The sequence below is a fragment of the Thamnophis elegans genome, chromosome Z (assembly GCF_009769535.1).
Source record: "Thamnophis elegans isolate rThaEle1 chromosome Z, rThaEle1.pri, whole genome shotgun sequence".
NCBI classification, from domain to species: domain Eukaryota; kingdom Metazoa; phylum Chordata; class Lepidosauria; order Squamata; family Colubridae; genus Thamnophis; species Thamnophis elegans.
In genome coordinates this window covers 46,008,214-46,023,897 of record NC_045558.1, presented here as the reverse complement: position 1 = coordinate 46,023,897, position 15,684 = coordinate 46,008,214, and the positions used below count along the sequence as shown (strand labels likewise).

General features: G+C 39.7%; 1 protein-coding gene across 1 annotated transcript in view; it reads right to left on the bottom strand.

Moving 5' to 3' along the window:
- The window catches only part of KCNH8 (potassium voltage-gated channel subfamily H member 8), a 215,977-nt gene that overhangs the window by 72,142 nt on the left and 128,151 nt on the right, over positions 1–15,684 (bottom strand). Inside the window, exon 6 of the mRNA XM_032237738.1 lies at positions 5,576–5,733. Within this exon, the coding sequence (XP_032093629.1) occupies positions 5,576–5,733 (158 nt within the window). The remainder of the gene's footprint in view (positions 1–5,575; positions 5,734–15,684) is intronic.

Genomic DNA, 15,684 nt, shown 5'->3' with positions numbered 1-15,684 from the left:
TCTGCAGGCTCCAAGGCTGCAGGTGCCTGGGGGGAAATGTTGCCCATCCGTCCCCCCCCCAAAGCAGCCTCGCAGGTTTTCAAGATTGTCTGGAGAGGTGTTTTTTAAAAGAACCCCCCCCCCCAAAAGCTGCAAGAACCACAGTGACAGGTGGTCGGTCTTTTTTGAGGGGGATCCCAGAACTAGGTTGCCCAACACCCCATAGAGGTCCACGTGCGGCTCCTGTGGTTGCAAAGTGTGGCATGAGGGGCAGAAGTCTTCAGAACCCAGTGGAGCAACACAGCTCCAGCAGTAGCATCGTGGCTTCTTGCAGCACCATGCCACCTGATCAACCTGGCTTATAGTTGGCAGCAGGCAGCCCTCTCTAGGGTTTCCACCTTCCTCTGCCTGGCTCTCCACCTCTTTGCTTAGGCTCCTTTCCCGCTTGGCACAGGAAATGGGCTCAACTTTAAAATAGGGCACCTTGGCCCTGGGCCACTGTGAGGTTTTCTCTGCTAGCTGCATCTCACTTTGGGTAAAGGAGGAGGAGAGGAGGTCGTATGGCAGAAGAGAAACTTCTCCCCCCTGCCCTCTGGATCGCCAGCATGAGCATGACTCTTCAGGAGCTCAGCAACAATGTGAGTAGCAATGGTGGCTGCCCACCCACCCATTTTTTGTTTGAGGGCAGGTTTGTTTTGCAAAAGCACAGCACAGCCAAGGGTTCCCAATGCAAAGGCGGGAACACTTTTTTGGGGGGGAGGGGAGATGCCATCCCACAACTTTTATCCCTCAGTGCCACCCACCCACTCAGTGCCACCCACCGACCTCCCATGTACGGCACTATGTTGGGGGAACTTGGGCGTGATTGGTCTTCAATGCAGGACATGTGCATCCCCCCCATGCCACCCTCTGTGCTTTTGCGGATTGGCTGGCTGTGGGGCATGAGCCCTTTTTCAAGCCGGGTTCAGTCCTTCCTTGGGATGGATGCCTGGACATGAGGGGCACAGACCAGGACCGGGTGCCCTTATCCGTTTTTCCCAAAGGTGCTTTTTTTCTTCCAAGAAGCAACTGGACTTTCTGGTTTTTCTTTGAAGATGTTTCACTTTGCCTCCAGGAAGCTTCTTCAGCTCTGAGGAAGCTTCTGGATGAGTGAAGAAGCTTCTTGGAGGAGAAGCAAAAGGTCTTCAAAGAAAATGCAGAAAGTCCAGCTGCCTCTTGGGGACATCCTGGATGACTGATAATCCTCATAGACATCCTTCAATCTAGCCTTCCTTTCTGATGCCTCCTAGCCTTCCTTGCCTTCTATCCTTGTGGTGGCCACTCTCCCAAAGCACATCATAGTTGAGCATCAATAAGTTTTCTTGTAGTATCAAGGGTGGCTGAGGGTTCAGAGGTGGCACACACCCATGGTTTCCTGATTGCAAGGGCTATTTGGGAAATCTAAACTGGAGAGACCTGGTCTGTAACGAACTCTTGAAGCTGGTGGGCTCTGGATAAAAGTCAAAACCTTAATTTGATGCTAGCCTAGAGATTTTTGTTGGAATCCTGGTTTAAGTTTTGGAGAAAGACTTAATTCACCCTAAACCTGTGACTGCTTTCATCAAACATTAGAGTGATTTAGAAAGAAAGAAAGAGACAGAGAAAGAGACAGAGAAAGAGAGACAGAAAGAAGGAAGGAAGGTAGAAAGAAAGTGGGAGAGATACACACAAGAAAGAAAGGAAGGAAGGAATGGAGGGAGAGGGAGAGAAAAAAAGCGAGACAAAGATAGAAAGAGAAAGAGAGAGAAAGAGAAAGAAGGAAAGAAAGAAAGAGAACTTATGTCCACAATTGAGCCCAAAATTTTGGTTGCTAAGCAAGAGTGTTGTTAAGTGAGTTTGACCACATTTTCCAAGATGGCCATGCCCACCAGGTCACATGACCACCAAGCCACTCCCACTCAGTCACATGACTGCTGAGCCACTCCCACAAAACAGGCTACACCCACAGAATAGATTCTAAAAAAATTTGAAACCTAACACTGGATAAGACCCACCATTTCTATGTCGTCCACATACTTCACAATATGATTCGTAGCAGACTTGGCACAACAGTCATGGGTCATCAAGGTGAACAGCAGCAGACTCAAGACAAAGTCCTGTGAGGAACCCGTACTCACAGAGATGGAATTGGAAACTTTTCTTCCAACTTACAGAAACTGGGGCCACTAAAAATTTGGTACAGGTTTGTTTACAATAATTTTTAATTGTACATGTAACCATGTACAATTAAAAGATTCTTCCCTGGCTTTTCCTTAGATTCTGCCTGTACCCCACTACAAGAGGCAGACCTATACTCTAGGAAAGCTTGCTTTAACTCTAATAAAGAGACCACTGAATCAAGATGGGTAAAAGCAATGAATAGTTTCTCTGTCCCCCACTGCCTCCCAATATAAATTCTTTTAAAAGACCCACAAATTTCCTTGCAAGGCATATAATATAATAATATACAATAAAAATAATGTGTTAAATTTGTATGCCACTAACTCTCAATGATTCTGGGCAGCTCACAACATGAAAAATTTACAATAAAATGAAAGAATAGACTAGAATTTTTTTGAAGTCATTAAATGAAGACATGTTCTAAAAAGCTGCTTCCTACACCGTGTGACTTTTCTAACTCTCAAAATCCATAAAATGCAACAGTGTTCTTCAAATAAAAACAGCAGGCGAGAATAATAATGTTGATAACATGACCTCATGGAGCAAGAATCATCTTTAGCTTTCTTTCCACACAGGGGGCTGTTACCCTTTATGCCTGATCCAAACTCTGCAGATTTTGAAAGGGAAATTCTATATTACAATTGTTGCAGGAAAATGCATCATTGATTAAGGAGTTTTTCAAGGTTTGTAGTGAACAATTCTGTCACTTCTGAAAATATCTGATTTGATACAGACATTGCAAAGTGGTAAAACTGAAGAACTGTACAAAGCGTTTGAAAATTTTGAAGATATATAATTAATCCTTGAAGAGTGGTAAAGGGCTCCATCATTTTGTAACACTTACATAAAGCTGCTTTTTAAAATCAAGCAAAGAACCTAAATCTTATCCTAGTTGTAGGTCTATTTAATTAATTAATGTGGATACTATGGTAAGATTCTAACTATATTATTGGCTTGGTAGTGGCAGACATTTTCTTATGTATAATCCACCCTCTCAAGTCTGGGTTTGGACTCTGTTGTACTTGAATCTCATCACATAGAAAAGGCATTTGATTTGGTTTGGAATATATTTTCAAAGGAAGTAATAATTATATTTGGTTCGCCAATAAATTAGGGTACTGTAAGTTCTAGTCCTAATATAGGAATGAAAGTTTTTTGAGTGACTTTAGCCAATATTCAATCAAATTAAATAAATATTATTTTTAACTGAGCTTAACTACTGGTGATTACATGGAAACATTCATAGAATTTTCTTGGCATTTATACAGAAATATTTCTTTTTTCAGGATCTCTCTTTTCCCTCCTCCCACTTTGTCAGTATCTCTAGTTAAATCATGGAATTACTCTCTTATCCAAATATTAAGCAAGTGGTTAACTTTTTCTTACAAGTAATATCAAACACTACTTAACATTTTCAGATTTCTTGAGGTTGGCTATGTTTTGCCACCTCTCTGAGCCATAAGGGAAAAAAAGGCAAAAATTCACACAGTGAGAGAGAGGGAGGGAGAGAGAGGGGGGGGGATTAAAATATGAGTGAATACTTAAAGTGCAGCCGCTTGAGTTAATTTCAAATAGTTTTCCTAGCAACAATAAGGAAATAGTTTTCTGTTGCTTCCTTTGTTTTTTAACTTTTCAGACCAATAAAGGGCTCTGGGATTTTCTGGTGGCTACAATCAAACTACTAAATAAATCTGACACTGCTTAACTTTTTTGAGGTCAGTTGAGGTAATTAAGTGCTGTCACTGTTCTGACTGAAGTTATTAAGCAATTAAAAGCCTGACAAAATACATGTATCTTATTGATTTTCTGAACATTGGTGAGTGGGAACCAGTTTAAAGATGGAGTTAAATCTCCTGCATGCCAGAAAATGACAGTGTGGGCATCTTCAAAAGACAGTAAACTGCTTTGAAATTTCTTGCCACAGTAGCTGCCTGTTGTAATGGAAGTGGGAATGATATGGGAGACAAGGAAAAGAGTCACAATAAGGTAAGTTTGGCTGCGAAAGGAATATGGAGTAGCAAATGTCTCAGAAGGAATTCTCTAATTTCCTGAGCTAGACAGGTAACAGGGTAATAATGTTATTTCATATTTGCAGGCACAGATGTACTAATCTACTTTTTTGCAAGATTACCTTAAGAGAATCTTGCCCGTATGAATGTATATTTCTCCCTGAGGTCTGTGCAGCCGAAGCCACACCTAAGTTTCTTATTTAGTCATTATTTACTCATTCCTCCCAGGAACACCTCCGACTGCCCTATTATGATGAGGTAGTGAGACCATTGTGGGCAGGGACAATTATTAAGGAAAATAAATGTCTCTAATTCACAGAAAATTAAATATCACAACATTCATGTTATTTGTTTATTTTAACGTAAGAAAATAAATTATTTCCACTAACTAAGTTTAGTTCAATCCATCAAAAGTATTTTAGGTTTGGATGATAGCAATAGCAATATCACTTATATACCACTTTACAGTGCTTTCCAGTCCACTCTAAGTGGTTTACAGAGTCAGCATATTTCCCCAACAATCTGGCTCCTCATTTTACCACCTTGGAAAGATGAAAGGCTGAGTCAACCTTGAGCCTGGTGACATTTGAACTGCCAAATTGCAGCCAGCCAGCAGTCATCAAAAGTAGCCTGCAGTACTGCACTCTAACCACTGCACCACCATGGCATGATGATTAAAAATGTAATGTACCCATTAGATATAGGCAGTCCTTGACTTATGATCTGCTGCTTAGGCAAAGTTATGCAGATCTCCCAAAAAGGTCTGACCCAGATTTAAAGTTTTTATGGCTGTACTCCATGCAGTCATGTGATTTTGGTTAAATGACAACTGATCTACATTTACAAAATTTGCAGTCATAGGCCCACAATTATGAATATTTTTTGCCAGAAATGGACATTATTATTTGCTTGCTTCCAGTAAAAAAAAAAAAAACAACCTCCTATTATGGACAACGGGCTTGATTAACAGCCCGTGTTCATTTAAGAAGTGAACAATCAGAAAAAAAATTGTAAAATTATACATGAGCACAATTTATGATCACATACTGTATATGGGCTGAATTACATTCATAAGTTAAGGGCTCTTGGTATATCTTATTCAAAGGTTCTAATGTTTTCAGCTTTCTATTTGCATGCCTTTAACTTTACTTTCACTATGCCCCCCCCCTTAATTGTTTATTGAGTATTTTATAGGAAACGGATAAGACTAGTATTTCATCTGAAATAGAAAAATACCAGCATTCAACAAACAATATGCATATGCACACACAGTTCAGTCTGTACACTTTTTATTTGCCTGCATAGAGCAATACATTCATTCACAAAAAGGATTTCTTGAGGTAAATACTATCATTGTTATTTTAGTGGTTTCAAAAATCTATACTTACCACATTTACATTAAAAGCATAAAGAAGATCAAAAGGAAGTGCAGCTATTAAATCAATGATAAACCAGGTAGTCACATAGTGGATACAAATAGATCTTGCTTCAAATATTACTTGGCCAGACTTGCTGACATATGTAGTTCGGAAATTTAAAATAATATCTGCTTGACAAAGAGAAAAAGTAAGTATTAGAAATTCCAAATGATTCCAAGAGGTAAAAAAAGAATATTGTGTACTTTTTAATTTTCATTTAAATCAGTCATCTATAATTAAGAGAGGATAGTTTAATGGAAACAAATTCATGTTTTTTGTCAGAACTATAACTTTGCACCAAATACCACTATTGGTATTTCCTAGTTTTTTCCTATTTTAGCATTCACTTTCTTTTTTTTAGCAGATTTTTTTTAATTTTTTCCCTTCTACAATACCTTACATCATACCTGTACATGTATATAATATTTTGCTTCTATATTTACACATCTTTATACACTTTATACTTTCTTTTGTAGTTTTCCCAGTATGAAGCTGAGTTTCAAAACTTTAGGCTGTACGCTTAATTTCCCATGTTGCTAAACATAGAATAGAAACAGTTGAAAATATACTGCAAAATTGAAACCACGTGTAAATCTAAAAATGCTCTGTTTATTACTTGAAAATGCAGGCTCTATGCACTAAACCAACTTTATCTTCTTTTTCCTTTATTCTTTATTTTAACTTAATTCATAAGGACAGTTTCAACTTGCACCGTGCCATGATGACTGTCTTGTTGAAGAGAAACAGGAAGATGTAAAAAATCAAGTGCCCAATAAGAATATTAAAGAAAACCAAAACCAAAACTTGTGTCTAGCAGTAAAGACAAAATGTAGATAAGAGAGAGACAATAAATATTACTGGGAAGGACAAGATCTCTGGAGTACAGGTAACAATTACTCAAAGTTATAATGGCCAGAGAAAGGATAATTTATGGCTTGTAAAGCATTTCTGGCCCTCTATATATTTTTCTTTATATGAACTTCCAATTTGAGTTCCATCTCTAAAACAAACCTTATAGATTAAGACAAAAATGAAAACCAATTGTTACATTTCACAGCTTCGTTACTGAAATTTAGAACATTCTATATTTAGAACCTCTTGCTTTTTCAAGAGGCAACTGGACTTTCTGGTTTTTCTTTGAAGAAGTTTCACTTCTCATCCAAGAAGCTTTTTTAGCTCTGACTGGATGGTGAGGAATGGAAGGATTTATACTCCTTGCAGGCAGCTTGCCATCTGCATTCTTTTAACAAGTTGTTAAGGTCATCTGGAGATTTATCTGTGTCATCAGGGTCACCTGAGTGATGCAAATTGGTGTGGAGCCTTCTTGGAACTGTTGAAAGGGCTATGTTGTATACTGGAGGTAGATGATGTCATATTCTTCCCATTCTGTTGAGAGAGGGCTGTTCAATTTTGATATAGATGGCCTCTTTGACCTCTTTTTCCAACCAGCAGTCCTCTCTGTTCAAAATGCGCACTTTGCTGTCTTCAAAAGAGTGGCCTTTGTCTTTTAAATGCAGATAGATTGATAAATCTAGTTCTGATGCAATTGCTCTCCTATTTTGTGCCATACATTTATGAAGTGGTTGATTTTCCAATGTACACATCTGCACATGCTCACTGCATTGTGCTGTATTGTACTGCATATGCCATATTGCTCTGTTTGTGACTGGGTGTTTTATCCTTGGGGTGGACGAGCTTCTGCCTTAGTGTATTCTTGTGTTTAAAGTGTGCATGTATGTTGTGTTGGATGAAGATTTTCCTGAGCTTTCTGATATTTCTGCGATGGATGGAATGACAATATTGCTTCGATTATTGTTTTCTTTAATGTCTGTTATGGAAGAACTTCTGTAGGATCTTTGTTGAGATTTTATGAAGGCCACTTGGGATAGCCACATCTTCTATGGGCTTCCTTGATGTGTTTTAGTTCTTTGTCTTTCCCATCTTTGCTGGTAGGCGGTCCTTCAGCTCAGTGGTGTAGAGTTCTGATGACTTCCATTTTGTGCTCCAGTGCTTGGTAAGAATCAGAATCTAAATATTAATCTGTGTGGGGGGAGTTTCTATAAACTTCAGTGTTAAGGTTTCTGTCTTCCTTCATGTGTCCAGGAGGACTAGATTATTTTTCTTAACATCTTCCCATGTAAATTTGATGTATCAGCCCACAGAGTTGGTATGTTTGGTGAATGCTTCCAATTCCTGTTTTGATCTTGACTCAAATATCGTCCACATAACTATACCAGTCAGGGGTAAAATGCCTGTGAAGGAGTCTAGGGCTTTGGTTTCTACCTCTTCCATACAGAGATTGGCACAATGGGGACACAGGTGGAGACATTTTTGCCTGTAGAAATCTTAATTATATTTAAAATAGGTAATGGTCAGACAGAGGTCTAGCATGTAAATCACTGGCCTAAATGATTCACTAAAAATGCAAATAACCAGCTGTCTGCAAGGAATATAAATCCTTTGATACCCCACCATACAATCAGAGCTTCTTGGATGAGAAGCGAAACATCTTCAAAGAAAAACCAGAAAAACCAAGCATCTTTGGGACAACTATGACTTGGATGGTTAGATCGTGTAATGGAAAGGCACACTCAGGCTAAAGGAAACAACAGCTCTTTAACAGAACAAGTATGTACAATCCAGCGAAGGCTGAGTCTGACAGCAGCCCTTTTATAGGGAGCTATCAGACCCTTCAACCAATGGAATTAAACCTCTGTTCCCGCCAGAACAGAGGACCTTGGTGGAAACCATTATAACTGTAGTTAGTATCTAACACCCCTCCACTCTTAGATGGAATAATCTTATTGGTAACCTAGTCATGCAGGTAGGCGGGCTTTCTGGTAGCTCTGCCAGACCTGCACAGTTCAGTTGGAGAGTGTTCTTCAGACATTTCAGACAGACCTGTTTGTTCTGCAGCTTCGCTTGGTGGAAGCTCCTGGAACCTTTCACAGGCCACGGCTGGAGCTTCTAGAGCTGGTTCACTTGGAGCTTGCTGCGGGCCTGCAACACAAATAGCTAAGTATCCCTGTCTTCGGGTTTGAGTTGGCTGTGGAAGGAGTGACTTTGTGCTCCTTTTGGGTAGGGCTTTGACTAACTTGTGCAGGAGTTACCTCTGGCTGGCTAAGAGTGGGGTTGGAGAGGTAGCCATGGAGTTGGTCAACATGCCATCTCCAATTCCGACCGTCCTCGAGTTCTATGAGATAAGAGCAAGGCCCGGTGATACCTATCACTGTGGCAGGAATCCACAGAGTTCTCCTGGTGTAGTTGTAGGAGTAAATTGAATCCCCTATGCTAAAATTCCAAATTTTGCTTGTGGAGTCTGGGGCAATGCAGCAGAATAGTTTTGGTGTAGCCGGTCTAAGTGGGACCTTAGCCGGCGACCCATGAGAAGCTCGGAAGGGCTTCTCCATGTAGTGGCACTTGGCATGATGTGTTGAATTAGAAGATAATGGTCAGCCCTTGTTTGCCAATCTCCCGGGCCCATCCTAGATAGGGCCTCTTTTGCAGATCTCACCATTCTCTCCACCTGACCATTAGAGGCCAGATGGAATGGCATGACTAGGACATGTCTGATTCCCTGTGCTGCTAAGTAGGTCTCGAATTGCATGGCCTTGAATTGGGTCCCGTTGTCAGAGACCAGGACATCGGGCAGGCCATGTGTGGAGAAAAGTCTTCATAGTACCTTGATGATCGCTTCTGCCATAGTGGAGGTCATCAGGACTACCTCTAGCCATTTCAAGTAGGCATCCACAACTACTAGGAATGTCTGGCCATGAACTGGGCCAGCAAAAGCAATGTGCACCCTAGACCACAGGGCTTGAAGTCGCTCCCACTCCTTAGCGGGTGCCTCTGGGGAGCTGGTCTGGACTCCTGGCACGGTGTGCAGGTAACCACCCATTCTTTGATCTCCCTGTCCATGTTAGGCCACCACACGTAACTCTTGGCCAAAGACTTCATCCTGACAATTCCAGGATGCCTATGTGTAAAGCCTCTAATACTGCAATGCGCAATTTGAGTGGAACAATGACCCGGTCGCCCCACAGCAAACAATCATTAATAATAGACAGTTCATCTCTCTTACAATAGTATATTTTGAAATCAGACCCAATAGGCCCCTTGGCCCACCCCCTTCACACCCAGTTCAAAATTTGTTTGAGGGTGGAGTCTTTGCAGTGTGGTGGGCAACATCACTAGACAAGACAGGATCAGTCCCTAGGCAGTCAATAAGAAGGACTGGCATTTCGGGGGTAGGGTCTGCAAGATGTTCTGGCAGCAGGCAGCGAATCAAGTGTCGGCATGCCCCAAAAGTGGAGCCTGGTCAGTGGATGAGATGATAGATGTAGGCCGCTAGGAAAATAGTCCATCTGGTCGTCCGTGGCGATAATGACACAAGAGTAGGTCAGTCCCCAGCCAACAAGCCTAGCAGTAGTTTGTGGTCCATAATTAGTTCAAAATCACAGCTTTAAAGGTACTCATGGAACCTTTTTACACCGGCCACTGCAGCCAAAGCCTCACGGTCCAGCTGGCTGTAGTTCCACTCAGCAGTGGACAACGTCCTTGAGTAATAGACTATGGGAGCCTCGGTTCCATTGGGCATGCCGTAGCTGAGGATGGCTCCGACACCAAACGGGGAAGCGTCACAAGTCAATACCAGTGGCAGGGTCTGGCTATACTGCATCAGGAACGTGTCTGCTGACAGAAGTCTTTTTACTATGGCAAATGCAGCTGCCTCAGCTCTGCCCCAGGACCACTTCACATTCTTTGCCAGGAGACGATGTAAGGGCTCTGCAACAGTGGCTTTCTGTTTAAGAAAGAAAGTATAAATAAAGCTGTAGAAATTAAGGAGCCCAAGGAATGCCTGCAGCTTGGTTTGATTGGGAAGTGAAGGGGCATCCTGGATTGCTTTAATTTTTTTAGTGTTGGGTGAATCCCAGAGCCATCGATTAGGTACCCTAAGAATTCAACCTTTGGCACGTTAATTTGGTATTTTTCTTTCTTTGAGGCGGATGCCTTTGTCTCTAATTCTGGTCAAAACAGTTCGTAAACATTTGAAAAGTTGCACCTCATTTGCAGCCGATACCAAGATGTCAACAAAATAGGAATCCTGGAATCCATTGCAAAAGCCGTTCCATGACGCTTTGGAACAGTCCAGGAGCGATAGTAACTCCAAATTGCAGGCGGTTACATTTGAATGCACCCCTGTGTGCCATAATGTTTTGGGCCTCCACCATAGCGCCTTCTATAGGCAATTGTTGGTATGACTGGTGTCGCCCTCTGAGCACTGTGGTGGCTGCTGCCATGGCCCTTGGTTGGGCCTCTGCTGGTGGTTAGGTCAGCTTCTGGGCTTCCAGGTCATCTTGGGGTGCTCGCTTCTACAAACCTTGGCGATGTTTCCCTTTCGCTTGCAGCACTGGCAGATAGTGTCATGGAAACGTCAAGATGATCTGGCATGGTCTCCCCCACAGCTTGCGCAAAGCGGGAAACATGGTTCGAATTTGCACACTGGCTTGGCGTGGCTACTGCGCATGTGGCAGCTGTCATCTTCGTCTTCTGAGCTCTCAGCCTCTGCAGCATCGTGATGTATGCCTGCACTCTTTTGCACATTTTGTGGAGTGCTTTGGTGCTGCAGGGTTTCTGTAGACTTAATGGCTGATTCGGATGCCCTGGCTTCATCCAAGGCAATTTGTAGAATGAAGTTAGATTTGGCAAGTAATCTCCTCTGTAAATTAATGTCCTGAACACCGCATATGATGCGGTCTAGTATAAGTTCATCTATGTCTTGGAACTCGCAGCCTTCTGTAGCACCGCAACATACTCATTGATTGATTCGCCTTCCTTCTGATTACGAATATTAAATTTGTGCCGAGGGACATGCTTAGATGGCTTGGGAGAGTAGTGTGTCCTCAGCGTCTGTTGGAGCACTGACCAAGCGACCGATTGTAGCGGCGTTGGCTCAGATAGGTCTTTGGCTGTTTTTGAACACTTTCCGTCCACAGAAACCCAGGAACATGTTCTTCTTGTGGCCTTCAGAAAGGCCCATGAGGTCGTTGGCTTCAAGGAAGCAGTCGAACCTCAACATATACGATTCCCAGTGTTCGATGACTGGGTCATACGGAGTCGGTGGGGTGTGCATGGTCATTTTGTTCTGAGGGCGTTTTGAGTTTGCCGCTCAAAAATGGCTCCTTGAAGTCTCACTAAGCTCTGGGCTGGATTTACTTGCTGGATTGCTACACTCTTTTTGGTTCGCCGAGTTGCTTTCCAAACCCATCCTCGTCTCCAGTGTTAGATCGGGTAATGAAAAGGCACACGCAGGCTAAAGGCAACAACAGTTTTTTATTGTAGCAAAACAAGTATATACAATCCAGCAAAGGTTGAGTCTGACAGCAGCCCTTTTATAGGGAGCTGTCAGACCCTTTGACCAATGACATTAAACCTCTGTTCCACCTTGGTGGAAACCATTATAACTGTAGCTAGTATCTAACATGGATGATGAGAATTTCAATAGACATTCAGATCAGTGTTGAATAATTAATCATTATCAAGAAACTATTTTTGTTTCAAAATAAAGCAAATGTGACTTATACTTATTTGGTAACAGTGGTTTTAGTAGTGTAGAGGTACAGTAGTAGTATTTATTTATTTAGATCGGCAAATAGAGTAAAACAAATTGATACAGCATATACTAAAAAAGACCATATATAGGTATTAAATTTATAGTTCTATTACCGTATTAATACATTAATTACCTAAATAATGATATATTTAACAATTAAAAATAATATAAATATACCTAGCAATGTATAATTGATGCAATAACTATCTAAAGTGATATTCAGGGTAAAAGTAAGAACTTTCTAAAATAATACTTCTTTAATGTTTTTTTGTCTTGTTTTCATTGCAACAATACAAAATTTGCCAAAGTAATAGGTTTTTAATCCTGGAGAATATAATTCATATAAAATTTGCTTAACCTGCCTGGTATTTATCTGCTAGGGGTAAAATATAAATATAAATTATGTCTCTACAAAATTTGCAATATAATATGTGCAAGTTGGTTTCAACTTTCTTATTGCCACACAGATGTACTCCACTATGCAGATTTTACTATACATGCCTTGGATGGAAGAACACTGCATCTGACTTTTAAAAAATGCTATTTTAAACTTAGATAATATTAGGTTTTGAAGATAATAAACTGGTTCTCATATATTCCTATCTATCTGCATTCTGTCATGTTGGAACAGCCTGTTGACTTACATCTGAAATTCTACATTTATTATTCTTTGGATAATTAATTGTTGTCTTGATAATAGCCTACTGATATTAAAAATAATATAGAAACAGTCCATATGAAGTTAACCTATGCTCCTTGTCTGTTTCCAAGAAAAAATTATTAAAACTTGGGGGGTTAGTCCAATCGGAAAGAATTGTTATGAAGTCAGTATACAGTACTATTGCTATAGCCCAGTCTCTGACCTGTGGGCATTTGGAATTCCATTGGGAGCAGCTAAAAATGACTGCAAAAAAAATTGTTTGCACAGTTTCTAGCAATTTCTTCTTCATATAAATTCTTGGGGATTTTGTTTTGCCTCATAATGAATTTGAATCAATGTTTTAAAGCTACTAAGTGTTCTTCGCCAATATAAAAAAATAGCGTTTAACCACCAAAAGGCTAATTGCACCACCTGATTCTGACCAGCATTCCATATACTTCTTGAGTGAACTGACCCCAATTATTTAAATGTGTGAACCTGTGGTAGAATTTCCATATACCCATCTTAGCACATCAGAAACACCCAATGCTTCTTTATATGACAATGCAATTATAAACACCTGTTGGATTATAAAGCATAGTTGCATCAAAATTAAGGTAGACAAAACCATTGGCTCTCAGGTTTTGATAAACTGAAAAATCTGATTTTTGCTAAGAAAGATATTCAATATTCTGGAGACTGGAGGAGCTATTTTATAAAAATTTAATATACAGTATATAGAATAACCATCTTCAAAATAATGTTCTAACGTTATGGTGAAATTATATTCAGAATAGGAAAGCTGAAAAAATTAAAATAGTTAAAATATTGTAAAATAGGAAACTATTGATCAGTATCTACAGTTTGCAATTTCTATTATTTATGCATCCCATAGTTAGGTTTATAATCACATTGCTTTTTGCTACAGGACTGATAAATCCAAGGTACAACATATTAACTATCAAATAAAAGTTTAAATCATGACAGGTAGTATAATATTTTCATATCCTACAAGATAAGAAACATATATTGCCCTTAAGCTAATAATACAATTCTAGTGGATGTCAAATTCCAAAGATCAAAGGGATTTTGCAATTGGAATTGCTGGTATTATTTTTCCTAAATCCAAACACTGCTTCTTATTTTTTGCTTTAATATTATTTCTTGCTTCAATTGAAGCCAGGTATTCTCAGTCAAAAACAGGTTTCTGTCATTTTCAAATTTTCAGGTAGATCATTGGAGTCCAGTTTAACATTTTCAATTTGTCCAGTTTTACATCAGCTATATTTTTCATACTCAAAACAAATGCACATATGATCATTTATCTTTATATCCTTATGAGCGTATGTATGCCTAATATGGATATTTTCCAAGTAATTTCACTGATCCATAATTTTTATCAATCTACATTTTTCCAAGTAAGAGTCAGGTTTGGACTAATTGTTAAAGTTAGAGGTTAGAAAACAGGAAAGTGAGAGTTCTAGTCTCATTTCAGCATGAAAGGACCAATCATAAATTCTCAACCTACAATGTCAGGCCAGTGGGTCAATTCCTGTCACAACAATGGATCTACACTTAGCTGATTTTTTTAAAAAAGCCTGCAATTGCAGGAAAAATTCACATTTTTTATTGTTTTCCTCAGTTATCAGCATTCATTCAATTTATTATTTGGAAATTACACATCACAAAGTGAACAAAGTATAAATTAGTTTTGGTTCACCTATGGCTGTCCTTGGAAACAATTCAGTTATGTATCATCACTAAAATGTATCTGTTCACATACTGACTGGTTTGTCTAGAATGGACTCTTGTCATAACAGTTCTTATAGAACCTCACTCTCAGTTGCTCACCAACTTCAGGTTGTTAGTTTTCATTATTATTAAAGGCCTAAATGGTTTGAGTGATATAATTAGGTATTTATTTATTTACTACATTTTCTTACCATAGCACTAGGAAACCTATGATGATTTCCAACAATCATATAACCAAGAAATCCCAAATATATTAAGATATGTGGCTGCAATTAGTAGTGGTGAAAGATAAGAACCATGGATTTTTTTTTGTATCTATATGAAAAGCTAATAAAACAATTAAAGGTGATAATTGATATTCAGCTAAATATTTGTAACCATAGACTTGGCCAGGAGCTGGAGTGGAAGATCATTGCTTAGTATTTGAATGCTGTGGGGACCTGGGATAAAATAGGCAGATGCAGAATCCTAGCAAGATAGAGTGGCTAATTGTTCTGGCTTCATGTTATTTTGGATTGGAGTTGTTCTCCCCCTGAAGGAATAAAATGGAGGACTTAAAGCTTCTGAACTACAGACAGATGACATGACCAAAGCACCTTTTCTCCAGCTTTGGTTGGTGCACCAGGTATGGATGTTTGGGGGAGGCCGGGGGGTGGGCAATAGGATACTCCAATTCATGCTCTTATTATCTCACAGCATCTATTTCTTGGTACGTGAAAACTATTTTATCCGAGTAACACTTATACTGAGGTCCTTGATTGGCTGACAATGTATTTCCAGGTAAATTTAAAGGCATTTGGAGTTGAGTTCTTGCAGGACCATCTTTTAAAAGTGGAGTCTATCCCTCTATGCATGTTCAGATTCCTCTCACAAAGCATGTCAGTATGGTGGGAATTCAGAGGTGGAAATTTTTGATGGTCTTCTTGGGTCTCTGAAAATTATGCCACAAAATATTCTTCTTATGGCTCCCCTTATGTTAATCCTTAGTAAGGCAGCTAAGACTAGATTTTTTAGTTACATTGTGCATGAAAAAGTGCTATTCTATGTAATAAGGATGTTTTTAATGTTATCCCG